At 50.7% G+C, this 26,106-nt stretch overlaps 1 protein-coding gene across 2 annotated transcripts in view; it reads right to left on the bottom strand.

Moving 5' to 3' along the window:
• The window catches only part of RAB43 (RAB43, member RAS oncogene family), a 53,704-nt gene that overhangs the window by 14,277 nt on the left and 13,321 nt on the right, over window positions 1–26,106 (bottom strand). Inside the window, exons 2-3 of one of the 2 annotated variants that reach the window (XM_034997663.1) lie at window positions 9,105–9,288; window positions 2,746–6,927 (exon numbers count right to left, since the gene is read on the bottom strand). In XM_034997663.1, coding sequence (XP_034853554.1) covers window positions 6,677–6,927; window positions 9,105–9,288 — 435 coding nt within the window. In that variant the 3' untranslated portion in view covers window positions 2,746–6,676. Of the gene's footprint in view, window positions 1–2,745; window positions 6,928–9,104; window positions 9,289–26,106 lie in introns of those variants that run through there. The other variant, XM_034997662.1, reaches the window with a different exon arrangement.

The raw sequence follows: 26,106 nt of genomic DNA, 5'->3' as shown, positions 1-26,106 counted from the left end.
AACTTCTGAAACATGAAGGCCTGCCCAGGGGCCACCTGGGTGGGATGGGCAGGCTGTGTAGACCAGTGCTCCTCAAACTGTAACATGCACCCAGATCCCTTGGGGATCTTACTCCAATCTTGAATCAGGAGCTCTGGGGTGGACACTGAGATCCTGCATTTCTAACCAGCTCCTGGATGACACGGGGCTGTGAGCAGAAGGCTGGAGCATGCCGGCCCCACTCACCAGCTTCCAGGAGCTAACTCACCAGTCCCATGACTGCCCTCTCTCCTGGCCTCCTTTGCCGGGTCCATGTCTCCTGATGTCCCCTCAGCCCTGCACACAGACCCTCCAGCTCCCTCGTAGGTGCTGCTGACACATGCTGATGAGTAAGCGGCTTTGAACTGGGAACCTCTACGTCTGCAGCTTGTTCCCTGGGAACCATACTGAGGTGACGGTCGCCTCGGGATGCCAGGTGCAGAGTCACCGCTGGGGACAGGGGCCCGAAGCACACAGCCCGGGTGTGGGAGGGATGGGACCCGTCCCGGGCTCCCTCTCAGAGCTGAGAGCTGAGGTGGGCGGGCGGTGCTGTCCTCACCACAGCCCCGAGTGGCCTGGGTCAGAGCACACGCGGATGCCCAGGAAGCACCGGTCGGGGCCAAGCCTGCCCTCTGGGCGGGGTCTGTTCTTTCCAGAAGAACAGGAGCCGACAGCAGAGACGGGACATAGCAGTCTCTGGGGCTGTGTGTATGTGTGTTTGTGGGGGGCTCCACAGACTCTGGAGGGCTCCTGGGAGCGTCTGGGAGTCAGCGTCAGGACCAGGTGGTTGTCCTTTGGGGCCGGGCCCCATCTCGGACTGTGTGTCAACAGGGGGCCCTGCTTGGAGAAGCCCAGGACACAGCGGGGAGCTGGGCTCTGCGGGTGGGTCTGGGGGTCTGCCTGTCAGGGGAGCGGCGGGTCAGGGAACGCAGAGCCCCGTGTGGCTGGGGGTGGCGAGTGTCAGGGGAGAGCGTGGCCAGGCCGTGGACGGCGCTGACGGGCCCCTCGAGGGAGCCTGAGGGCAGCAGGGAGCCGGGCAGAGCCAAGCAAGGGGGTGACCCGGTCAGCGTGTGACCTGCTTTAGGAAGCCGGTCAGCCGGTGTGGAGCCGGATGTGGAGGCAGGAGCCAGGGCAGCTGGAGGCCGGCTGGCGTGGGGAGTGGGGAGTGGCCGCGTGGGAAAGGTGACAAGAGGGTGAGGAGAGGAGATGTGACTGGGGTGGGGCCACCTTGCATCCTGGCTTCCCTGAAGGAGGGGCTGGCGCGGTCCCTCCTCAGCTGAGCCCCTGGGTGAATGTGTGCAGGGAGCAGGGGGGAGGCGGGGTTGCGGCTTTGGGAGCCCCTAGGGGAGGGGCAGGGCCAGGCTCAGCGCTGGGACCTAGGCCCCTGGCCTCAGTTTCCCTGTTTTAAAGCCCAGGACTTTGTCCCAGGGTCAGGCAGCGCCACGGTGTGGGCAGAGGCAAGAGAGGACCCTCATCACAGCCTCTGTGGGGGTGTGTGGTGGCCCGGCTCAGACCACCCACTTAGGGGTTTTTCATCCAAGGGGCACATGCAGGCTTGGGGGCTGCCCTGCATTCAAGGACAGCAGGAAATTCAAACCACAGGCATTTCTTCTCCCTGGAAAAGGTGATGGGAAGTGCCTGGAGCGTGGCCCCTCTGGAAGGCCCAGGCTCCAGGTCTTCATCATTCAGTCAGTGGAATTACCAGGATTCTAACCTCTGGGACAGTGTTAGAATCCCTGCAGTGTACAAAGCCTCTCCCAGCTGGGATCTTGCAGTGGCTTGCCGGGTCGCAGGCAGGACAGGAATTAGCGTCCCCCATCTGAGGAAACCGAGGCTGGTGGAAAACCAAGGCCCAAGGCCCAAGGTCACGCAACTAGTCACAGCAGACCTGGGATTTGGATGGAGGTTGGTCTGACTTCCACGATGTCAGTTCTTGCCAGAGCAGGGCGTGGCAGACAGAGTACAGCATGACCCGGCCATGGTGAGCAGCCGTGCTGTGCAATCCTCATCTGGCCCCCATGTCAGCATAGGCCCCTTCTGAGAATGACCAGGAACAGACCCCGGAGTACCTGGGTGGGCTACGGATTCGTGGACTTCCTGGTGCCAGGGGCCCCAATCAGGCACTCTGCCTACTCTGTGCCTAAAACCATTCTCTGCCCTGGGAATACAGCAGGACCAGTCTGGCCCTCGTGAGGGCTCTACTGACTTGGAATAAAAGCTCTAACTTGTTACGGCTTCAAGGCTTGGGCAAGGAACTCCCAACCCCTGAGTTTATTGGCTCATCCGCAAAGAACAAGGATAGTAACACCTTCCCACAGGGTTGTAGATGAGAGATCCCAGGCCTGGTGCCCCTGGCCATCAGTGATTCATACGCAACCTGCCTCAACTCAAACCCAACTGAAGGAACCTAAGACCCAGAGAAATGCAGTAACTTGCCCAAGCTCACACGGGTATATCCCTGGCAGAGTGAGGACCCAATCCAAGCTCCTTCCTGCCCCTTAGGCACTGACTGCTTCTCAGATCCCACACTGGTCTGGGGCAGAGAAGTCTTAACAGGGCTCCCGGCAACAGAAGGGCAGTGGGCAGTGTGTAGGCCCGCCCACCCACTCTGGGCCTGGAGACTAGTCGGGGAAGCCAGCTGGGCAGGTGGAACCGTCTGTGGAGACATGGCCACCTGGGCCAGCTCTGGGCTCAAAGGTGAGATAACCAGTCTTGGGCACCATTGGCTCTTGGCAGAAATCTGTTTAATGATTTAGGAATGTGTACACTCTGGCTCTGCTGTTTCCATAAAGGCAACTTTTCCATGTTTCAAAAAATAGATTTGCTATAAAGATTTATGCATCATAAATAGGTAATGTGAAAAATCCCCAAATGCAAATGGCATCACTGGGCTTGGCTGAGGCCTTCCCCACAGCCCAACGGCCCAGGCCAGCAGGGTGCAGAGGGTCCCTGAGGCCCCATCCCTGGCAGCCCTCCTAGGAAAGAGTAACTGAATTCAATATGAATTAGGAGCTTCCTCTAGCTCCATGCCTGCTGCGGCCTGATGTCTTTGAACCCTGCTTCCAGGACAGGAACCCACCTCTTTGGCTTGGGAATCACGATCCATGTCCCTTGCCTGCCCCGCTGCTAAAACACCAGCCTTCTGGTTCTTCAGCCCGTGTCACACCGGCCCCACCCAGGCCACAGACGGTGCTCTCGCCGGGCCTGCTGGCTGCCAGGATACTTCCTGGCCCTGTCCCCTGCCTCCTCTCCCACACCCTGGCCCCTGACCCCACCTGCTCCTGCTCTTGGGTAATTTATAAACAGAGGAAGAGATTAAGCTCTCTGGCCCCAGAAGCCCTGGGCCTGCTGAGGGAGGAAACAAGAGGTGGGTCGTGTTCTGTCTCAGCACTTCCCCATTTTCTCTTACCCAAGTCTGGGTCCCCATGTGACAGAAAACGGAGGCCCAGCAGATAGTGAGGCCCCCACCCAACCCGGCCCTACAGACAGGTCGCCCAGCCGGCATGCGGTCAACCCCACACCAGCGTCAGGCCCTGAGCACTAGCATTTGTATTTGGGGCCGAAGCTGGGAAATGGGTCTGTTTGAGCCTTGTGGGAAATGGCTCCCACTGAGGAAGAGGGGGACAAAGAACTCATTCTTGCCAGGGGGTACTAGGAGCAAGGGGTTAGCTTGGGGTGGGGCCAGTTCTCAGGGGTGTCCAGGTGGGTCATTTGTGGGACTCTAAACGACAGGAATAAAGGCTGGGTGAGTGCGGAGGAGGGTGGGAAGGGAGCGGCCTGGACAGAGGGTGCTCCTGGGGCACAAGGTGCTGGGGAAAAGCCAGGGCAGAGCTGTGGAGGCCTTGGACATCCAGACTGAGCATAGACCGTATCCCGAGGGCCCCAGGCACCCTGGAAGGTGAGGGGGCAGCATCAGTGTGACCTTTTGCCACTGCCACGCTGACTGCAGCAGGAGGGTGCCTCGGGCTGCACCGGCTAGAAGCCCAGGGGCCAAGGAGGTCCAGGAGGCGTCCAGGGGAGGCCAGGGCCTGTCCAGAGCAGAGGGGCGGGGGGCAGCGTGGAGGTGGGATCCCAGCACTGCGGTAGGGTGGAGAGAGTGAGGAGCCTAAGACAACCCCTGGATTTCTAAGCTAAACCCCTGGCGGCCGTGGTGCCTGGAGGATGGGGTGGCAGGAGACCACGCAGCCCAGTGTTCTGGACACCTTGGAACTAAGAAAGACAGGAAAGGGAAGTGTTTTCGTGGTTGCTGGGTGAGCCAAAGGCTGCCAGTGGGCAGAAACCTCCCTGGTCCTGGCTGGGCTGGCTGCTCCCTTCTCTTCTCTGCCAAGCCTCTGCAAGGTTTCAGGCCTCCAACCCCGGGGTCTGGAGGAGGAGGGGGATGGTTTGGAGTCCAGACCCCTGTCACCAGCCAGCTGTCTGTTGCTGGGCCTGCCCTGGATCCTCATGGCAGTCCAGGGCGTCCCTGTGAAGGAGATGGAACGGAATGGCCTCCCGCGTTCCCTAGCCATCCCAGCCCTAAGGCGGAGAGGGACAACAGGTAACAATGGGTAGGGTCTGTACCTGGGCTCAGTGGGAACTGAGGCTGCAAGTCATTCATGGGGGGCAGTGGGGAGGTTAGGCCCAGGCCTATGCTCCAAGACCCCCTGCATCCCCGCCACCGCCCCCCAAAGCAGCAGGTCTCTGCAAGGTCAGGCTTCATGAGATTTCTCTTCCAGCTTGGGCCCAGGTTGAATGCCCAGCTCTGCCCAAACATCAGCCCCTAGCAGAGGTCATGGGGCTGGAGGACCTTTGCCCTTGGCTCAAATGTGCCTCAGTCATAGGCACGTTCTACTTGCAGGTAGAGCCCAGGCACTGAAGTGGAGGGGCCTGGCAGACACCAGTTCTCCCTGCCAGCAGCTGGGCCCCAGGCTCCACTCACCCCATCCCACCGGCAAGGCCAGTGAGGAAGGAAGCCAAGTGAAGTGGCCTTCTTGCTCCCAGGTCCCACCCCACCCGGCCACCAGTGGGCTGGTTCCCCTCAGTGCAGGCCCCTGCTCAGTAGCTCCTGGTCCAACCAGGTCAACATCCTTCCTCTCCAGAACCAGGCTCAGCTGTCCCAGGGCTGCCTCCCTGCCCAAAAGGGAGTCCCCAGCCCTGCCTGTCTCGGTCTCAGCCAGGGAAGCCCTCTGTGCCCGACCCTGCTTCACCAGACTGCTGTGGGTCTGGCTGCTGCAGAAGGTCTGGCTTCTGGCTCTGCAGACGGGCCTGCCTGGGCGAGGGTGTGACACAGGCCAAAGGGTGGCAGGCAAGGTGCAAGGCAAGGGAAGTCAGCTGGAGGCCTGTGGCCCACCGCTGGGGCCAGGGCTGGGCCAGGGGCGCTGTCTGGGCTCCACCTCCATGGTGTGGCCTTTCCCATGGCTCTGACAGCAGTGTACTTCCTGGAGCCCCACACGGAGGGGGGCCTAAGGGCCTAGCCTGGGCTGACACGGAGGGCCTGGGTGGTACAGGAAGATCACCTGCCTCCCCCAGCTCCATCCCTGTGATCCCCTGAACTACCCCCAGAGGACTTCCAAGAGCCCCGGTGATGCCGGCGCCCGCCTGCCTTCTAACCAGCATGCAGCACACGCCGAGGCTGTGAAGGGCGGGTGGGCCTAGGAGGATGAAACGGTCAGAGCCAGGACTGTTGGGGCCTTGTCTTCTTCTTTCGGGAAACCGTAAGCTGGACTGGAAACAGTGGGGGAGCTGTTGCTCTGAAGGTGGCAGGAGGGGCTTCTGCACAGGTCAGACTAGGTGCCCTGAGGGTCCCTCTCAGACCTTAGCCTCAGGGACTTCAGCTTTTACTTTTCCCTTAAATGTCCACATTCCTATCTCATTCCCCCCAAACCCCCCAAATTCTGAGAGTCGGTGCTGAAGAATCAGCTGGTTTTGCAACCCGAGTGGCAAAACTTTGGGCCCCAGGCCAGCAGACAGTCCCTGCTTGGCTGTGGGCCATGACCCCCTTCTTGTGCTGATGAAAACAAGAAGCTACATGGAAAACCAGAAAACTTGAGAGATCTTGCTAAGGCAGAAGCCAAGCCCCAAGCTATCTGCGAGCTTAGAGCTGGCAGTGAAGAAAGGAAGAAGGCTCCTCGCCAGGAAGGAGTTAGGGCTTCCCCGGGGCTGTGCTCAGGAACCGAGTCTGTCGGGCTGGTTGCTCTCACTCTCTGGGGCTATGCACAGAGGCCCTGGAATGACCCGGAAGAACCCAAGGCACCAGCCACATCCCTGGAGGGCAGCAACCTGCCACCACAGCTGCAGCAAGACGCCAAGGTGGGAAATGGCCAGAACCAGTACCTGCGGCACAGGGGAGGCACATCCCGGCCCCTCTCCCGCTGTGGTCTAGCTGGGCAGGCACCACGAAGGACGCAGAGGGGACAGCCACCGGCCGGCAGGATGGGCCCCCACTCTACACCCTGTAGGACACCAGGTCTCCCTCAGAAGGTACCCCGCTTCTTCCTTCCTCGAAGGTAGCTTTCCCATCAAGTACCCAGGCCACGGAATGGATAATTCCAGGACTTTATCCAGCTGCTCTAGAATCGCTGGCACCATGGATGGCCAGCTCTGGAGGGGTGGGCCCGGCAGGCCAGAGAGAGAGAGAGAGGAGGTGGGGAGGCCCCTGCCTGCCTGCCCTGCACCCCGGTCAGCAGCCACAGCCCCAGCTCTCTCCGACGTCCTTGCTATCCAGCTGGATGTGGTCGGTGCCCTTCTCACTGAGCAGGGGGCCGCCGTGCCTGACCACCAGCTCCGTGGCCACCCTCACGAAGGCCTCCTCCACGTTGCTCGAGTCCTTGGCAGACGTCTCGATGGCGCACAGGATATCGTAGTGCTCCGCCAGGCTCTGCGCCTCGGCCAGTGGGACCTCGCGGAGCTCGCCCAGGTCCGACTTGTTCCCTGCAGGGAAAGGCCGGGTGCGGCTTGGTGAGGCCCACAGGCGCCAGCAAGCCCTGGCCCACCTGGCAGGGCCAAGCTGGGGGATGCCCTGCCATCCATCGCGCCCTGCCCGCCACCAACAAACACCATTTGGCATGGCCATCTCTCTTTCTCTTTAAGGAAAAAAAAAAAAAAAGACCTTTTTAAATTTTAAAGTGCTTATTCTAACCTTTCGTCCCTGCTTTTTTTTTTTTCCTCTTTATTCTCTTTGCCAGAGTCTCGTGTATTTTATTGCTTCTTCCCAAAGTGTAGGAGCAGTAGAGTTTGGCCAAGAGCACTTTAGAGCTGTGAGCAACGTCAGCTCCCTTTCACTTGCTCTGTGACCCTCGGTAAGTCACTTCACCCCTGAGTCTCGGTCCCCCATCTCTGATGACAGCTTCGGCACAGGGGGGACCGGATGGGCAGGAAAACAGCTGGCCCGCAGCAGCGTGAACAGGGAGAACTAGTGCTGTGAGGTCTGTTCTTTGCTAACATCTTGTTATGCTTATTATTTATTCTCTCCTATTTTCCTCTGGAATTCTCTTATTCACTGTGAGATCATGGTTTTCGATTATTTTGCTTTCCTGCACAGAAGAGCACAGACTACCAGCTGACCTGAGAGCACACTTCTGGCTTCTTCTACAAGGTGTCAGACGTTTCATTATGTTCCCAAAAAATCTGGTCAACAGCTCCTTGACCCAATTTCTAGAAGAAATCTTCTAAGTCTCTAAATGGTTGACTTTTGTATTGTGACTATATAGGGAGGACAGAAAAAAAGATAACCGTCTAGAAAGATCTAAACTGTCTTTGGTAGTCTTAAATGATGCAGTAACCAATTTCAATGTGGGGAGCTTATTTGGATCCTGCTTTCAACAAACTGAAAAAAAAAGTATGTGTGCTATTTAGGAGCAATGATAAATCTGAATGCGGATCAGCTACTTGATTATATTAAGAATTTTCAGATGTGAACATGGTCTTGTTGTTAGGTACTTTTTAAGTGTTTGTATCTTTTATAGATTCATGCTGGAATATTTACAGATGAAATAGTTACGGTACTGGGATTCGCCCCAAAGCAAGACAAGGGAGGGGAAGAGATGAGGGTAGAGAAACTGGCCATAAGTTGCTCATAGCTGAAGCTGGGGGATGAATATCCAGGGTTCACTGCACTATTCTATTTTTTGTATTTGTATAAAATGCTCTATGGCAGAATGTTTTACTTTAAATGCCCTGGATAAAAGGGAAGTGTAAGGCCAGGTAAGGTGAACTCCACTCCTGCCTGGGGAGTCCAGCTCCGCTAAGCGCTTCCCCATCCTAGGCCAGGCAGGCTGGGGAGAACCAAGCACCACCCTTTCCCCAGCCGGAGCTATATCCAGGCCCCATCTGTACAATCTCGTCTTGGAAGAATCAGCCTGATGGTTGGAATGAGGACTCCAGGGACCACACGAATGGTCCAAAGCGTCTTAAGCCCAGGTCTGGGAAGTTGATTTAGGAGGAAAAGGGAAAATGGAGGTAAGAGCAACAGTGGTTCTCAAAGTGGGGTCTCTGGGCCACAGACATGGCACCTGCTGGGAACCTGTGAGAAATGCACATTCACGGGGCCCACCCAGCCCTCCTGAATCAGACGTGGTGCCTGGCATCTGCGCTTTCACAAACTTCAGAGTGATAGGGAAGCACACAGATGGTTGAGAAGCCCTGCTCTGCAGTGTGGTGTGACAGCAAGTCACCGAATGATGATCGGCAGAGCTCAAGTTTCCTATTTATATGCTCACAGGCTGTGTGGACTGGGATAAATTACTTCACTTTTCTGAGCCTGAGCTCCAGCCCCTGACAAACAAGGAGTAGCCAGGGTTATGGGAACTAAATCCAATGACACCAGTGTTACCCACTGTGGGGATACACGGTAACTACAAAGCGAATGTTAGCTCCTTTCTTCCTCCCTCTAATTCCAACTTTGAATATAATTGTGTAAGTGATTGGCAGGATCATATTTGGAAGATCACAGTTCAAGTTCTGGCTCCCTTCCTGCCTGGCCAAGTTCAGCCTCTCTCTGTGCTCCACTTGCCTTCTGTTTAAAAAGGAGAAAGAGACTAGGACAGACCGAGAGATAGATCCGTGACCCCAAGGCACCCTGCTGGACCTGCCCTGTGCCCCCAGCTCACCGATCAGCAGCTGCACGATGTTAGAGCCTGCGTACTTCCTCACATCCTCGATCCAGTGAGGCACTGACAGAAAGGAGCTCCTCTTCGTGATGTCATAAGCGAGGATGGCCCCGTTGGCACTGCGGTAGTAGCTCTGGGTGATGGTGCGGAATCGCTCCTGGCCAGCCGTGTCCCAGATCTGCAGCTAAAGAAATAGGGGGCCTCCCGTGAACCTGGTGGTGTGACCACGCACAGGGGATAGGCAGGGCAATCCCACAGACCCACGCCCAAAGTGCTGGTTCCACTGGGCAGGCCACCAGCCTGCACCTTGGCAGGAATCATGCAAGAGGGGCTAGAAGATGGACAGAGAGAGAAGGACTTCTGCACCCTTAGGAAACAACTCAGTGGCCCAACTTTGAGGGGGACAGGAGGATGCAGAGGGAAGGTGGGGAGCCCTCATCTCTGCTCGCTAGAGTCCCCAGGGAAAGGTGGTAAGGGGACATTCTGCACTGCAGCAGGAAGTACATTTGACCCAGGGTCCTCCTTGTGCCCTCTCTCCCCTACACACTGGGCTCACTGCTGGCAAGTGAGCCAGAAGAGCTCCAGCAGCTCACAGTTCCAGGTGTGCTATGATGCTGGCTGTGTGTGCATGTCCTGTGCCTTCCCCTCTCTGGGCCTGTAAATGCACTGCTCTACCCAGCTGTGTGGAAGTTTCCTCCAGCATTAGGGTTCTCTACTCCTGCCTCAGTGATGCCTGGGAAGATGCTCACAACCTGGTGATGAGGGGGCCTGGCCTGTGGCAGTGAGGGCCCGGAGGAGGCAGTGGAGAGGGTCCTCCCGTGGGGCCTTTACCACCAGCTGGCCCAGCTTGGCCAAAGGCAAGAAACTTGGGGTCTTTCCTTGCCATGTCTTCACTTAGCAAACACCCATTGGTGCCCACTGCCAAGCCCTTCTGGACACTGACCATGGAGGAGAGGTGCCCGTGTGTAGCAGGAGCTCCCCTGGTTTCTGTAGAAGCAGCAGTCTGCCATGACAGATGCCAGATAGGGCAGGGTGAGGGGTTGTACCCAGAGAAGACCTGGACCTTCACTGTGCCCAGGCTGGGTGGAGGTCACCAGCTCTGGACCTGGGAGAGATGGGCTGTCGGGGGCCATCAGAGTGGGCAGATGCCAGGGCTCTTGGGGGCTCAGGGTTTGTCTTCTCTGCTCCACAAATCACAGGTTCTTGGGGCTCTCTGAAGATGAACACGAGCCTTCGATCTCCACCAAGCTGTGGGTCCATCCATCCTCCTTCACTGGCACAAGCACTCTGGGCACCTCTTTATCTACTTCACAAGGTGTGGGAGGCCCCCTCATCTGTTCAGGATAGGGAAAAACCCCAGAGGCCTTAGACAGTTCCTGAGGGCAGGGCTGTGGAGGTGACCACCTCTTCCCTAAGCCCCACCGACAGCAGTCTGAGTTAACAAACTCTGGGCCACCACACGCCAAATGGAACCCTCCGGTCCTGAGACCTCCTATTTACTCCTTCATAAAAGGCTCCAAGGAAACCGGATGTCTGCTAGTTCATGCATGGGGTGAAGCGAAAGGCATGAACTCTGGCAATACACAAACCTGGAATCCAGATAACCAAGAAACTCATCTCCATACCCCAGAGGAGGGCACATAAGACAGAGGCCAAACGAACATAGAAAAAAAGGTGACTTGAATGAAACAAAAACTATGCAGAGGCAAATTTTTGTTTACCAAAAACAAACATCAGGATTTTCAGAGATAGGAAAAGATCTGTAAAACAATAATAGAATACTATTTCTTTAAAAAAAAAAATAAAAGTTGAGGGAGTATTCAGGAAAAAGAAAATAGAGGGGCGCAACTCTTGATCTTAGGGTTGTGGGTTCAAGTCCCATACTGGGTGTAGAGATTACTTAAAAATAAAATCTTAAAAAAAAAAAAAGAGCTTTTGATAATTAAAAATATAACATCAATGAAAAATTCAACCTAAGGGTTATAAGATAAAGTTGAAGAAATCCCTCCAAAATAAAGAAATACAAAGAGATGGAATAGAGAGGGAAAAAAAATTGTAGAGCCAGCCTAGGAGGTCCAATATGGGGATAGTAAGCATTTCAGAAGAAAAAGAACAGTAAAATCAAGGGGAGGAAATCAAAGAAAAACTTCAAGAACACTCCTTCTGTGTTGAAAGAGCCCACTAAGTAGCCACAATGGAGGAAAACAGACCCCCCAAAACACACCGCATGGGAATTCCACAACAATGGGGAAGGAAAAAAGGTCCTAAAAGCTTCCAGAGAGGAAAAGAAAAAGAAAAAACAGGTTTTAACATTAAAGTTTTACAAAATCCACATGGCATTAGATAGTCAATGAAAAAAATGCCTAATATAATAGGATAGGAAATTATTTCCAACATAGAATTTTCTACCCAATTAACCATCAGTCAAGTGTGATAGTTTAATAAACATTTTCAGATACACAGGCCTCAAAAAATTTATCTTCCTGCCACCCTTTCTCAGGAAGCTACTGGCAGTTCCTCTAACTAAAGCAATCAACCAAAAATAAGATGTGGGATCCCGAAAACAGAAGTCCACTCAAAAGAGAGGCAAAGGGAACCTCAAGATGGTGGTTGAGGGAGATCCCAAGGCAACAGCTGAGCAGCAAGCCTGGACATCAACCCATCTGCAGCAGGCCACGGGGCTCCAGGAGCAGCTTCCAGCTCTGGCAGAGTAATTACTGGCAGATGAGCCCTCCCTCCACAAACAACCATTAGACTGAGAAAAATATGGGAGGTTGCTGTTTTCAAGATGTAAACAACAAGCAGCACGAGAAATAATCCTGAAAGATGCAAAACTCGTAAGATGCGCCTCCCGATCACCACAACTCTCTCTACCCGGGCATGGCTTCCTGACTGCCAGACAATGGGCTATAATCCAAGCAAAGCACAGTGGTCCCACATGGCCAGGAGGCAAATATCAGAGTCTGGCGCAGCTGATGGGACTGGAATGAGGAGCAATGCAGGGGTGGGAAAGCGTAACGTCTGGGTGTGCTGTGGGAAGTCTTTGGAGACTCCTTCCCTGGGGGCTCCATGCATAGGGTGGGACTACCAGAATTTTACCAGAGAGTGACTACTACAGGGTTGAGAAAAGACCAGAGATAGAGGTTGAGCAGTGCTAGGGGGATGCTAAAGTTCTGACCCAGTCACAGTGAAGAGGCTTCCCGAGCACCTTGTTAGAAACCCAGATTCTTTCCTGAGACATCAGAAAGGCTGTCACCTACGAGTGAAGACCATGACTAAACAAAGGCCTCCAAAAACCTGCCCTAACAAAGCCTAAAACCAAGCCCCAACACGAGTCTCAGGTTTGGAGGCTGACTTCTGTCAAGTCAGAGAGGCTAAAGAAACATCCTTGGACTTCCACCTATCTGCCCTAACAAAACATAAAAGCAAGCCTACACAGGTTCAAGGTGATCGGCCAGCAAACTGAATTGACTATTAGGACATGAGTCAATGGGGGTGCCTGGGTGGCTCAATCCATTAAGCATCTGCCTTTGGCTCAGGTCATGATCTCCAGGTCCTGGGATGCAGCCCCGCATCGGGCTTCCTGCTCAGTAGGGAGTCTGCTTCTTTCTCTCTCACCCTCTGCCTCTCCCCACTGTTTGTTCTCTCTCTCTCAAATAAATAAATAAAATCTAAAAAAAAAAAAAAAAAAAAAGGACATGAATGAATGCTCTTCAAAAGAAGAGAACAGAATCCAGAGTCTCAATAAGACATCAACCAGGGGTGCCTGGGTGGCTCAGTCGTTGGGCGCCTGCCTTCGGCTCAGGTTGTGATCCCCACGTCCTGGGATCGAGCCCTGCATCAGGCTCTCTGACCCGCACGAGGCCTGCTTCTCCCTCTCCCACTCCCCCCACTTGTGTTCCTGCTCTCACTATCTCTCTCTCTGTGTCAAATAAATAAATAAAATCTTAAAAAAAAAAAAAAAAGGCATCAACCACTATTTCCAGTATACAATCAAAAATTCCTAAACATGCAGAAAACCAAAAAAACAAAACACCCTAAGAAAATTTGATCCACAAAGAAAAAAAGCCAATAGAAAATGATACCAAAATGATCCAAATATTGGATTTTAGTAGGCAAAAATATTAAAGCAGTTATTTTAAGTATGACCAGAGAATTAAGGGAAAATATGATCACAATGAGTAGGCAAATAAGGAATTTCAGCACAGAAATGGAAATTATTTTTTTAAAACATACAAAAAAGACTCAAAATTCTAGAGCTTAAAAGTACAATAAGTGAAGTTCTATGAGCTGAGCTTGCAAAACGGAGATGGCACAAACACACAAAAATCTGAACCTGAAGAAAAATCAGTAGAAAGTATTCCCTCTGAAGAACAAAGAGAAAAAAAATATTGAAGAAAAAGCAAGAGAGGTACAGGGACATGCAGGACAACATCATACAGTTCCATATTGACATAATTGCAGTCCCAGGAGAAAATGGTGAGAATGTGGCAGAACTAATGACTGAAAATTGCAAATTTAATGAAAATACCAATTTAATGATCCAAATAACTCAGCAAAACCCAAGCAGAAGAAATACAAAATATACCATGGGAGACTATAGCCAAACTGATGAAAACAACGGTAAAAGAGAGAAATTTTAAAGGAGTCAGAGAAAAAGACATATACAGGGTAACAGTAACAAATGACAAGTGACTTCTCACCAGAAATAATGGATGTCAAAAGACAATGCTGAAAAGAAAAGGAAAAAAAAAAAGTACTGAAAGAAAAAACCTTTCAACACCAAAGTCTCTAACCAGGAAAAAATCTCTCAAAAATGAGAGTGAAATAAAGATAATTTCAGACAAATGAAAGTAGAATCTTCCTGGAAGACCTGCACAACAAGAAATGCTAAAAGATGTTCTCCAGGCTGAAGAGGAATGATACTAAATGGAAATGCTGATGTACACAAGGAATGAGAAGCACTAGAAATGGTAAATAGGTAGGTATATCTAAAATATGATTTTTGTTTCTTGTAATTGCCATATAAGACAACTGACTAGAAAACTATAAATAATGACTGTAAGGTGGGATTTATAATGTATTAGAAATAAAAAGTATGGGGCGCCTGGGTGGCTCAGTTGGTTAAGCGACTGCCTTCAGCTTAGGTCATGATCCTGGAGTCCCTGGATCGAGTCCCGCATCGGGCTCCCTGCTCGGCGGGGAGTCTGCTTCTCCCTCTGATCCTCCCCCTCTCATGCTCTCTGTCTCCCATTCTCTCTCTCAGATAAATAAATAAAAAATCTTTAAAAAAAAAAAAAAAGAAATAAAAAGTATGACAATAATAGCACACCAAAAAAAGACGGCAGTTAAATGAAATTATACTGTTGTAAGGTGACTACACTTGTGAGGTGTCAGATGTAAAGTGAGAAATGAGAAGTGTTAAGTGTCAGTTGTAACAAATGAAGTGATACAAAACTGACTCTAAAGAGACTTTATAAGTTAAGGATGCATAGTTAGCCCTTCATCTGGTAAGAGAAATAAGCAGGTCAATAGAGGAAATAAAGTGGTATTCTTAAAAAAAAATTTTTTTCAACAAAACCAAAAGAAAGTAGGAAAGGAACAAAGGAATAAAAAACAGAAGCGGCAAATAGAAAACAAGGAGCAAATGGCAGATTTAAACTCAAACAGATCAATAATTACATTAAGTATAAATGGACCAAACATTCCGAGTAAAAGCCATAGCTTGTCAGACTGGAAAGAAGGCAAGACTATATGCTATCTACCTGAGATGCACCTTAAATATAAAGACACAAATAGGTAGCCCATAAAAAAATGAAATATATAAAGTACATGTAAAGAGTAAGCATAAGAGGGCGCCTGGGTGGCTCAGTTGGTTGGGCAGCTGCCTTCGGCTCAGGTCATGATCCTGGAGTCCCAGGATCGAGTCCTGCATCGGGCTCCCTGCTCAGCGGGGAGTCTGCTTCTCCCGCTGACCCTCCCCCCTCTCGTGCTCTCTCTATCTCATTCTCTCTCAAATAAATGAATAAAATCTTTAAAAAAAAAAGAGTAAGCATAAGAAAGTATGACAGTTATAGGAATATGAAGTAGGCTTCCAAACAAAGAATTACAAGAGATAAAGAGACATTTCATAATGATAAGAGGCAATTATCAGAAAGACATAATGATACTAAATATGTATCCACTTAATTACAGAGTTTTAAATTTCATGAAGTTAAAACTGACATAACTAAAAGGAGAAACAAATCCACAATCGTAGTTGGAGATTTTACCACCTCTTTCTCAGTAATTGATACAGTAAGTAGACCAAAAAAAAAAAAAAAAAAAAAAAAAAATCAGTGTGGATAAAGAATATACTAAACAACACTACTGATCAAATTGACATTTCTAGAACACTACACCCAACATTGCAGAACAGCACTTTTTTTTCAAGTGGACCCAGAATATACACCAAGGTAAACCATACATATGCTGGGCCTCAAAATAAGTATCAATAAATTTCAAAAGGCTGAATTCTTGTAGATTATTACTCTAACCACACACACACACACACACACACAAAACACTAAAGTAGAAAACAAGAAAGCTCTGAGAGAGATTTCTTCAAGAAGACGGAACTAAGAGGTGCCTGGGTGGCTCAGTCAGTTAAGCATCTGACTTCGGCTCAGGTCATGATCTCCTGGTCCTGGGATCGGGCTGTGTCAGGCTCCCCACTCAGTGGAGAGCCTACTTCTCTTTCTTCCTCTCTCTCTGCCCCTCCCCGCCACTCGTGGTTTCTCTCATGCTCTCTCGCTCGCTCTCTCTCGCAAATAAATAAATATTAAAGAAGAAGAAGAAGAAGACAGAGCTGAGAGAAGCATACTGAGAGGCATATATTGAGAGGCAAGGTATACAAATATGTTGGACAGATGGGGAGGGAAGCTATATCAATTAGGATCTTCTCTAATTGGGGAGATGAATTAATGGTAAATACATAGACACCTAAGCAAAACAAAGATGATTACTACTTCCAGGAAAAACTGGTGAACATAGTAAATGATAAATAATGGCAGTACACTAATGGCTTAGCAGTAAACAGCACTTACTAATCATAACGTATTCATTCAATCATTTAAATAAGAACTTACTAAACACCAGCTATGTGTTCCAGATACTAGAATGGAGATACCAGGGCCAACAAAACAGATGCAAATTCCTATCCTCAAGCTTACAGTCTGGTGCAAGAGACAAATGCTAAGTAAGATCCTAAGTAATAAGGATTTATAATTATTATAAAATATATGTATTTATACATACATATATAATATAAAAATATTTATTATAAAGTAAATAATAAAAATAATAAGTATGCTAGATAGGGATAAGAAGGGAAAAAAATGAGCAGGGGAAGAAATTATAAAGCACGTGAAGAATGAAGATTTAGATAGGACAGCCACAGAAGGCCTCATTGAGATAATTGTTGGTAATAATCTGGAGGGGGTGCCTGGCTGGCTCAGTTGGTGGAGTGTGCGAATCTTGATCTCGGGGTCGTAGGTTCAAGCCCCAGGCTGTGTGTAGAAATTACTTAAAAATAAAATCTTTAAAAAAAAAATAAATAGGGCGCCTGGGTGGCTCAGTCGGTTAAGCGACTGCCTTCGGCTCAGGTAATGGTCCTGGAGTCCCGGGATCGAGTCCCGCATCGGGCTCCCTGCTCGGTGGGGAGTCTGCTTCTCCCTCTGACCCTCCCCCCTCTCGTGTGCTCTCTCTCTCTCATTCTCTCTCTCAAATAAATAAATAAAATCTTTAAAAAAATAAATAAATAAAAATAAATATACAGGGGCGCCTGGCTGGCTCTGTCAGAAGCGTGTATAACTCTCGATCTTGGGGTGGTGAGATTAAGCCCCATGCTTGGTACAGAGATTACTAAAAAATAAAAGAAATTCTCTTTTATTTATTTATTTATTTATTTTTTAAAAGATTTTATTTATTTCTTTGACAGAGAGAGACACAGCAAGAGAGGGAACACAAGCAGGGGGAGTGGGAAAGGGAGAAGCAGGCTTCCCGCGGAGCAGGTAGCCCAATGCAGGGCTCAATCCCAGGACCCTGGGATCATGACCTGAGCCGAAGGCAGATGCTTAATGACTGAGCCACCCAGGCGCCCCAAGAAATTCTCTTTTAAAAAAATAAATAAATAAAAAATAAAGATGTGGAGAAAGTTCGCTAACTATGCAAATGTCTGGGAGACAAGCATTCCAGGAATAGACAAAAGCAAGTACAAAGGCCCTGAGGCAGACACAAAGCAAGCAAGAAGATTGGGGTGTTTGGAGCAGAGTACAAAGGGAAAGGGGGGACGCCTGGGTGGCTCAGTCGGTTAAGCGTCTGCCTTCGGCTCAGGTCATGATCCCAGGGTCCTGGGATCGAGTCCCGCATTGGGCTCCCTGCTCCGCGGGGAGCCTGCTTCTCCCTCTGCCTCTGTCTCTCTCTCTGTCTCTCATGAATAAATAAATAAAATTTAAAAAAAAAAAGGGAAAGGGTAATAAGGGATGACAGAGAAGTATCAAGGGGCCCAGATCACGCAGTGACTTCTAGATCATAGTAAGAAATCTGGACTTCATTCTGAGGCAAAGTGGGAAGCCATGGGAGTTTTGAGCCAATCAGGCTTACTTTTTAACAGGATCTCTCTGGTTGCTGTACTGAGAAGAGATCAAAAGAGGTCAAAGACAGAAACAGGGAGACAAGTTAGGAGGCAATGGCCATAATCCAGGTAAAAGACAGTGGTTGGACCAGGGTGGTAACAGTGGAGGAAGGGAGAAGTGAGCAAATTCAGAATACACTCTGGGAAGAGAGCTGAAAGGAATGTAATTATGATCTAATCACTATTGCCACACAACTCTACTGGGAGGATGCAAAGTGTGTACGTGTACGATGGGGGCTGGGGGGAGCACTGAGAGTTAGTTAACCATCACCTTCCAAAGTCAGAAGTCAACAAACTATGCTATAACTGGGGGGGGAAGGGGGATGGGTTGCAATATAAGCAAAAGAAATAGAAAAATCCTATCACCTGTAAAAGAGCTGGAGCTGATTACCCCTAGAGGCTGGAGGTGGGGGTATCAGGAGACCTTTTTGTAACAAGCCTTGTTGAACCTAATGACTCTTTAAACCATACACATATGTAACTCTAATAAAAATTAAAAACTAAATTAAAAACCAACAAAATAGCTCCAGATTAAGGTATCTAGGTCAACCAATTGGTGAAATTTGGGCAGCAATGGAGGAGATATTTCTGGAAAGTAGGTCCTTCCCATGACTGGTAATATTCTCATCCTACTCTCCCGCATTAGAGGAAGGGAATGAAAAGAGCAGTGTCAGTGCTCCGGGGTCCAACAGGCCTGAGATTGTAAACCAGTTCCATCACTTTCCAGCATAGTGTCTCTGAGCTACAACTTAATTCAGTTTCCCATCTGTTTAAAAAAAAAAAAAAAAGGTACAGTAAGGGCCAAATAACAGATTCAGTGTGTACAGTGTCTAACATAGAGAAGGTGCTGGATAAATGCATCCCTTTAGGGGCACCTGGGTGGCTCAGTCAGTTAAGCGGCTGCCTTCAGCTCAGGTCATGATCTCGGGGTCCTGGGATGGAGTCCCACATTGGGCTCCCAGCTTGGCAGGGAGCCTGCTTCTCCCTCTCTCTCTGCCTGCCTCTCCCTGTGCTTTGCTCTCTATCAAATAAATAAATAAAGTCTTTAAAAAAAAAAAAAAGCATCCATTTAACAATATTTACTGCGCTAGTACAATTTTTGGTTAGTGTTTTAAATATAAGAAAGGAGCTTTAATGCGAGATAGAATATATAAAATGCCCAAAGAAAACTATATCAGGCTGTGTGCATGGGTCATTGATTTCTTCGTCTACTATGTACTGCATTTCTGCCATGGGCCAGCCTTTGTTCAAGAGCTGGGGAGACTGCAGGGAATAAAACAAAAACAGAGCTCACATCCCAGCAAAAGAAGACAGACAAGAAGAATGCAAATAGGACCCTTGCAGAGAAGGATAATGAGCACTCTGCAGAAAATAAGGATAATGGGGAGAGACTCCCTGGGATAGGGGCCTCCTGGGGTGGTCCCAGAAGGTGACACTCAAGCTGAGACCTGATGATGAGAAGCCAGGCATGGGGACAGTGTTCAGGCAGAGGGAACAGTGCCACAGTGTCCAGAAAGACAAAGCTCGCCGTGTTGGGAGATACAGAAAGGGCAGTGTGGCCAGATGGCAGTGAAGAAGGCACATGGAAGGAGATGTGGTCAGGGGCAGCGGAAGCCAGAACATGCAGGATCTTACAGGCCGACGTCGAGTGCGGATTTTATTTTTATGGCAATGAGAAGCCATTGAAGACTGTCTGAAACAAGGAAATTCGTATTAGACATCTCTTTTATCCCACCTCACATATCTTAGCAGCCCCCCTGAACTCCAGCCCACTGCAGCAGCAACCAGCCCACACAGTGTAACAGCCTAAAGAGCCTCGCTGCCTGCCTTGGATCCTCTCCGATTCCAGCCCGGGAGGCCTGTGGGAAACCAAGCATTCATGCATTCGTGACCCAGAAGTGAGAGGGCCTTACCACCCTACGGATCAACCCTTGGCCAACGGGGAGCAAGGGATGCCCGGCCAGATCAAGCCCCACTTGCCCGTGGCAGGGACCAACTTGAGGATGCAGCCTTGTAGCACTTCCTTCCTCCTGTTTTACTCTCTCCGGTCACCAAAACAAATGAGCTGCGTGCAAGCCTGTGTCTCAGGCTCTCGTTTTCCAGAGGGAGCCCAGGCTGAGACGAGAGGCACTCTGACTGATGTTTGCCAAGTATCACCTGGGTTGCTGAGTGGAGCGGGGTCCTACTGTGGGATCGCGGGGAAGGTTTCATAGAGGAGGCTCAATCTCTTGGCCCAAATGCCCTCTGTGTTCCAAAACAGGTGGGAGAAGCCAAGCCAGGTGAGGGCCTACTTTCCCAGCAGCCAAGCAAAGCTCCTTTGTCGGAGCCCCGCACCTGCTGTAAGGCAGGGCCCCAAGGGGGTCTGGGCGAAAGTTTAATAAGTGTCATCAGCCACCTTAGCTACTCAAGAGACAGGCAGGTGAGGAGGCAGGCAAGCACACTGGGGCTATCCTGAGCCGTCCATCGGAGAGGACAGCTGCAGGCTCTATTTCCCAGAAGCCAGAGCAGAACCCCCCACATGGATGCTGTGGGGTTCTGAGGCAGCAGGCTGGTTCCCCGTCAGAGCCTGCAGGCAGAGACCACCAGCCCAGTGCACAGAGCAGAAAGGCAGGCCCATGCCCATCTGTCTGTCTGTCTGTCTTCTTCCCTGCTCCCTGTCCTCAGCAGGGCCCATGGGCACCGAGTCCTTTGCTGCTCCCTCCCCTCCACACTGGCTGTCACCAAGCCTCACACCACAGCCACCGCAGCCAGCCTCAACCCTGCCCCGGGCCTCCGCCCGCACTGCAGTCCATTCTCCACACAGCAGCCGATGTGGAGCCCCTAAAACAGTGTTAAGTAGGATCTTGTCGCTCCTTGGCTCTCCACCCCAGAAAGGCCTAAAGGACCTGCAGCCTGGACTTTATCTGCCTTCACACATAACTTCACTTCAGCCGTATTTGCTCCTGGCCGGTCCCTGAGCACTCAGAGGTCTCTATACCAAGACCCCTGCCCTTGACATTCCCCTTCCTGAAGTGTTCTTCTCCCAGGCCAGCACATGACTGCCGCCTCCCTTCACTCCTGCCTGCTTTCAAGTATCAGTTGTGCTCACGGGTCTTTCATGATTCCCCTTTCTTAAAAGAGCAGCCCATCCTGTCCCCTCACCCCGATTTACTTTTCTCTGAAGGCAGCATTCACACATATGCACTTTTTAAATGTTTCCTGTTCTCTCTCATAGGAGTTTCATGAGGGCAGAGCCTGGCTGGCTGGCTTTCCACATATGCCCAGAACCCAGCATACTGCCTAGCATGTCGAAGGTGCTTGATTAATACATGCTAGATGGATGAGTACCCTTCCTGCCCTTAGAGCCTGTCACCCTGCCCCGCCGGATCTCCATCTAGCAGCTCAGGCTCCAGGACTTGGCTTAGGAAAGCGAACCATTGGGTCTTCGCATCCTAATGAGACTGTGAGTGTTCAGCCTGAAACCACCGAGAGCATCTACCAAGTTGAAACCGACACCCCACCCGCTGAAGTCCTCTGCCCGCACACTCACTTGCCAAACAGGCAGGGACTTTGTACTGTGGGTTATGCCCCAGCCCGCCCTCCCTAACTCTCCCACTTCCCGCCTGGCACGCTGCCCGCCTCTCCTACCTTCCCCAAGCCAGGCCTTCTTATCTTACATCGGACTTCAGGGGAAATTTTTAGGGCTCCTGACATCTGGAGTGAAGTTCAGAAGCATCTGCTGGGCACGGAGAGTAGGAGTGAGGCCCAGTTAGGATGGAGAAGGGCTCCCAGAGCATTTACACTCAGAAAAGGGGAGCTGCCCCCACTCCCACTCAGGAGAGGTCAGTCAGGTAAGTTTCAAATGGGTGCGGGTGGGGGTGGCTCCCCTCTTCTGAGTGTGGGGGTGGGCATTTCCAGGCTGCAAGGGTTCTGGGTCTTGTTCAGGTCCTTCTTCTGCCTTGGTGACAAGAAGGCTCGGGCCCATGTATCGCTGCCTCAATCTGGGAAGCACAGTCTCAGGGTAAGAGATGAGGCTTATTTTCTCTTCTAAGCTTCACAGTTAATGACTCCTTGTTTACACTGTCCCTCTGAGTCCCTATACCCATGACGGCATATTCTTGTCTTTATCTTCTTTTCCTAGGATAGATTGCATTCATCTTGATCTTTTGGTGAACTCCTACCTAACCTTCAAGACCCGGTTCAAAAGTCACCTGGTCAGTAGAGCTTTCCCTGACACACAGGACCAAGCCCCAGCCCAGAGCAGAATTCATTTCTTGCTTTCCTGTTCCCTAGCATCTGTGTTCTTGCCTCTGTAACAGCACACACTGCAGAGTATGTTCAACATTTAATTCAAGTGTCCCAAACTAAGGTGCGTTTGGGGGCAGGCAAGGAACATAAAATGCAGCAAGGCAACAGAAAAGATTGTCCAGCCTAAAGCAAATCCAATTAAAAACAAAGCAGCACATCACCATTCTGTAGGCACCAAAAAACAGGTTTCTTAGTGGGAACTGGCCTAGGGCTGTCTATGTGGGGCTCTTGGTTTGTAAGTCTCTCTCTTACTATCGAGAATGGGCTCTTGAGGGGAGAGACCCCATCTTACTCCTTTGTGCCACCAGCAACCAGGCACAGACCCAGGTACTCAACAATAAAGGAACTGAAGGCAGGGCCTGGTAGTCAGGCCAGTGAGAGGGAACAAGAGGAGGACAAGAGGTACGGTGGGGCTAAACCTGCTTTCCAGGGATTTGTGCCTGCTGTCCCTAAGGAGTGGCTTCCTATGTGCCCCAGTGGGAAATCAAGTCTGCTCATTAGGTTAAAAGCACCATTAGCGGGGTGACTGCGTGGCTCAGTTGGTTAAGCATCCAACTCTTGATTTCAGCTCAGGTCATGATCCCAGAGTCGTGAGATCAAGTCCCGTGTTGGGCTCCATGCCCGGTGGGGAGTCTGCTTGAGATTCCGTCCCTCTCCCTCTGCCCTCCCACTCATGCTCTCTTTCTCTCTCTCTCTCAAATAGATAAATAAATCTTAAAAAAAAAAAAAAAAAAAAGCACCATTAGTGGTTCAGTTTCCAAAACCTATGTCCAGCACTGTCTCCACCAGTGGAAATAGAAGAGGATTTTATGTGAACGGTCTTTCTCCTGCATGACGAAACAAACAGTGGAAAGTTCCTTGCTTCTTCATAGTAGAAAAAGACCTTGGAAAAATTAGTTCTCAGGACAAAACTCTGAAAACTGGTCAGACTGACCCAAATACGAGTTCCTGAGCTATTTTTCATGATGTCTTGGGATGCGGTGAGCTGACCCAGGAGGTGGAGTCTGCAGGCCACTCCTCTGGCCAGCCACTGTCACTTCTCCTGCCTCAGTCCTCCAGGGAAGAGCACAGCCTGGGGCTTCCCAACAAGCCAGAACCGAGACACGGGTTACTCTTAGGAGCAATAGTGAGAAGCTGCCAAACATCCAGTATGTTAGCTGGCAGGTGGGCAGGCAGGTGGGCAGAAGCCAAGGGAGGGAGAGCAGGGCAAGAACACCCTGGGCTAGTGACCCAGGGAGGGGCAAACAACAAGGTCCTGAACACAGACGGCTTCTCTGCAGCGGGCAGCAAGGGCTGCGGGCATACTCCTGAGCTCAAGACTCCTCCTGCCCCCTAAACACAGCTGCCCAAGGTCCCAGTGTCACAGATCTCTCTCTGTCCCTTGTTACAAGGCAACCCTCCTTGGCAGGTTATCTGTCACTGGAAGTGAACGAGTGATCAGGAATCTCAGGTTCCCATTCTACTCCATCAGCAGAGGGGTCAAGGATGGTTCCAGTAGTTACCTGGAGTCGGTATTTCCTCACCAGGAACTTGGGTACAGCGGTGACCAGTCCCACTCTGCAGGGCTGGCAGGAGCACGTGGCGCAGGAGGGGTTCTAACGTGCTTCGAGAACCTCCAGGCACCACCTGTGTTAGCATTCACCTCTGCCAGCCCGTTTCATCCTCACAACCCTAGAAGGTAAGTCTTACTACTGTCTACATGAGGGGTCACAGGGAAGCAGTGGCAGAAGAGCTTTGTCTGACTCTAAAAGCCCATGCCCTTTACTGTGTGCAAGGCTCCTCCAGAATCCTTAAATGCTTTATTTTGTTTTGTTTCTTCTGAGAAACCTCAGTGATGATTCATACCTCCTGCAGGAATCAGTCAAACCCCTTCCTGAACAGTCTCGATGGGGAAAAGACGAGATGTGGGAAAGAGACCAAAGCCTCTGACCAAGGAGTCTTGCCTCGGTCGCTCGCAAAGGACCACTGGCTCCCCAGGGATGCCCCTCCTCCCTCTCACAGGGAAGCCGAGATCACCTAGCACAACCCAAGTCCTTCCTCTGTGGCCTCCTTCCCTGCTGCTACCAAACCACACTCACAGGCCCCCTTAAGCACTACGGGGCAACAGAGAGTGACCCGACCGAAGCAGGGTGCCAGGAGCCCCCCTCCCCGATTCGGTGGTCAGGCAGGCCCGCCAGGCTGGGAAGAGCCCATAACTAACAGGTGGACTGCTGGCTCCTTGTGGCAACAACCTATGCCTACCAGGAGAAGCTGAGAGCAAGCGATGACAGCATTCCTAAAGCCATGGCCATGAGCTCCGACTTCCTGGGTAAATGGTGTCATGGAGCCCTCGGAGCCTCCACACTAATTCCCTTACGCCCATCTGCTTCTCTTTTTCCAAAATTCCTCTGCAGCAAGGACCCAGCCTAGAGAGGGATCAGATGCACTACATCCCAAAATGAGCTCTGCCTTCCCTCACACTGTCCCTCCTGCACCCTGACACCAGGGTTAATGAAGAGTGCGCCAAGCTGGGAGCCCCACTCAGCCTTGACCCCTTGGCCGCCCCTCCGCTCTGTCACGGCTGATGGTGCCTCCAGCTGGCATCAAGCCTCAGGGACAAACAGTGGGTCTCCCACACAAAGGGCCACCACAGCCCTCAGGACACAGGTGACGCACCTTCCACGATCAGAAGTCTGGCGCTGAGCCCCCTGCATCATCTCATCTCCCCTGACACTCCAGCTACGCTCGACTTGGACAAACACCCACACTTCCTCTTCCACACCTCCCTGACTTTGCACATATATGGCTTTGGTAGCTAAAGCCCCTTCTATCTTTCCTCACTGGGAAATTCACGTATCCTTCAGGGCCTACGTATCATGAAACTCACTGCCTCCGTGACCCTGGGGAGAGCGGATTGCTGCCCCCTCTGTGCCCCTGTGGCATTCAGCAGACATCCCTCTGACAGCCATGGCAACCACAGGGCCCTGCTTTGCAGGGACGGTCCTAATTTTCAATATTCGGTCTTGCTGTCGCTAAAATAAACACACACATACTTGTCAGGCCATGTGTTCCAATTCCTGGTTCAGAAACTGGGCAACGACATTAATAGCACTGCATGCTAGCTGTTTACCTGTCTGTGCCCCTGACCAGTTAAGAGCTCCTGAAGAACGGGGACTGTCTCTTACTCATCCTTTTTTCTCTTGAGCTTAGAACAGTGCCTGGGAAAGAGGAGGTAGTTATAGAACGGACAGACAAACCATCAACTAGTCGCCATCTAATGATCTCCCCAATATGCAGTTTATGTCTCAGGGTGTCAGATGGTCACATCTACCAACAACTGTAATTAAGCTGGACAGAACACTTTCAAAGTTCCAGGCATTTTCTCCTTGGAATCCCATTTCATCCTGTCCACTGCTCCAGGCAGAAAAGGCCAGCTCAAGGCCACGACTCTTAAGTGATATCCCAGGAAACAAATTTAACAGAGCAAAAAGGAATCTTTTAACAATAAATGTGAATAGAGAAATCTGGTAGACACAACCCCAACCAAGTGATCAAACCAAGGCATCAGTACCAATGTGGGAACCTGGCTTCCTGTGCCACCTGCCGTGTCCCACCCAAGTCGAAGTGAGCTCTAACTCAACCTCCAGCTTACAGGAAATACAGGAGACAAAGGAACAAGTGCAAACACACCACAAGGGAACCATGAGACAAATCCAGGAAGTGAATCGGTATCCAAAATCAGTATCATTAACAACAACAACAACAAAAAGTCATTAAAAAAAAAAAAAAGCAAGGTGTTGTTCTGGACCAAACTTTACTGGACTCTGGTTCAAAGAGGAAAAACACTGCAGCGCCTTAGGTAGTTCAGTCAGTTAAGCATCTGCCTTCAGTTCAGATCATGATCTCAGGGCCCTGGGATTGAGCTCCACATCGGGCTCCTTGCTCAGCTGGGAGTCTCCTTCTCCTTCTCCCTCTACCCCTCTCCCTGCTCGTGCTCACTCTCAAATAAAGTCTTTCAAAAAAAGAACAAAAATTAAAAGAGGAAAAACACTATAAAAAACT

This window comes from Mirounga leonina, unplaced genomic scaffold (genome assembly GCF_011800145.1).
Source record: "Mirounga leonina isolate KUSES-001 unplaced genomic scaffold, KU_Mleo_1.0 Mir_94, whole genome shotgun sequence".
NCBI classification, from domain to species: Eukaryota; Metazoa; Chordata; class Mammalia; order Carnivora; family Phocidae; genus Mirounga; species Mirounga leonina.
The sequence above is the reverse complement of the archived record's forward strand: the minus strand, read 5'-3'. Positions and strand labels throughout refer to the sequence as shown.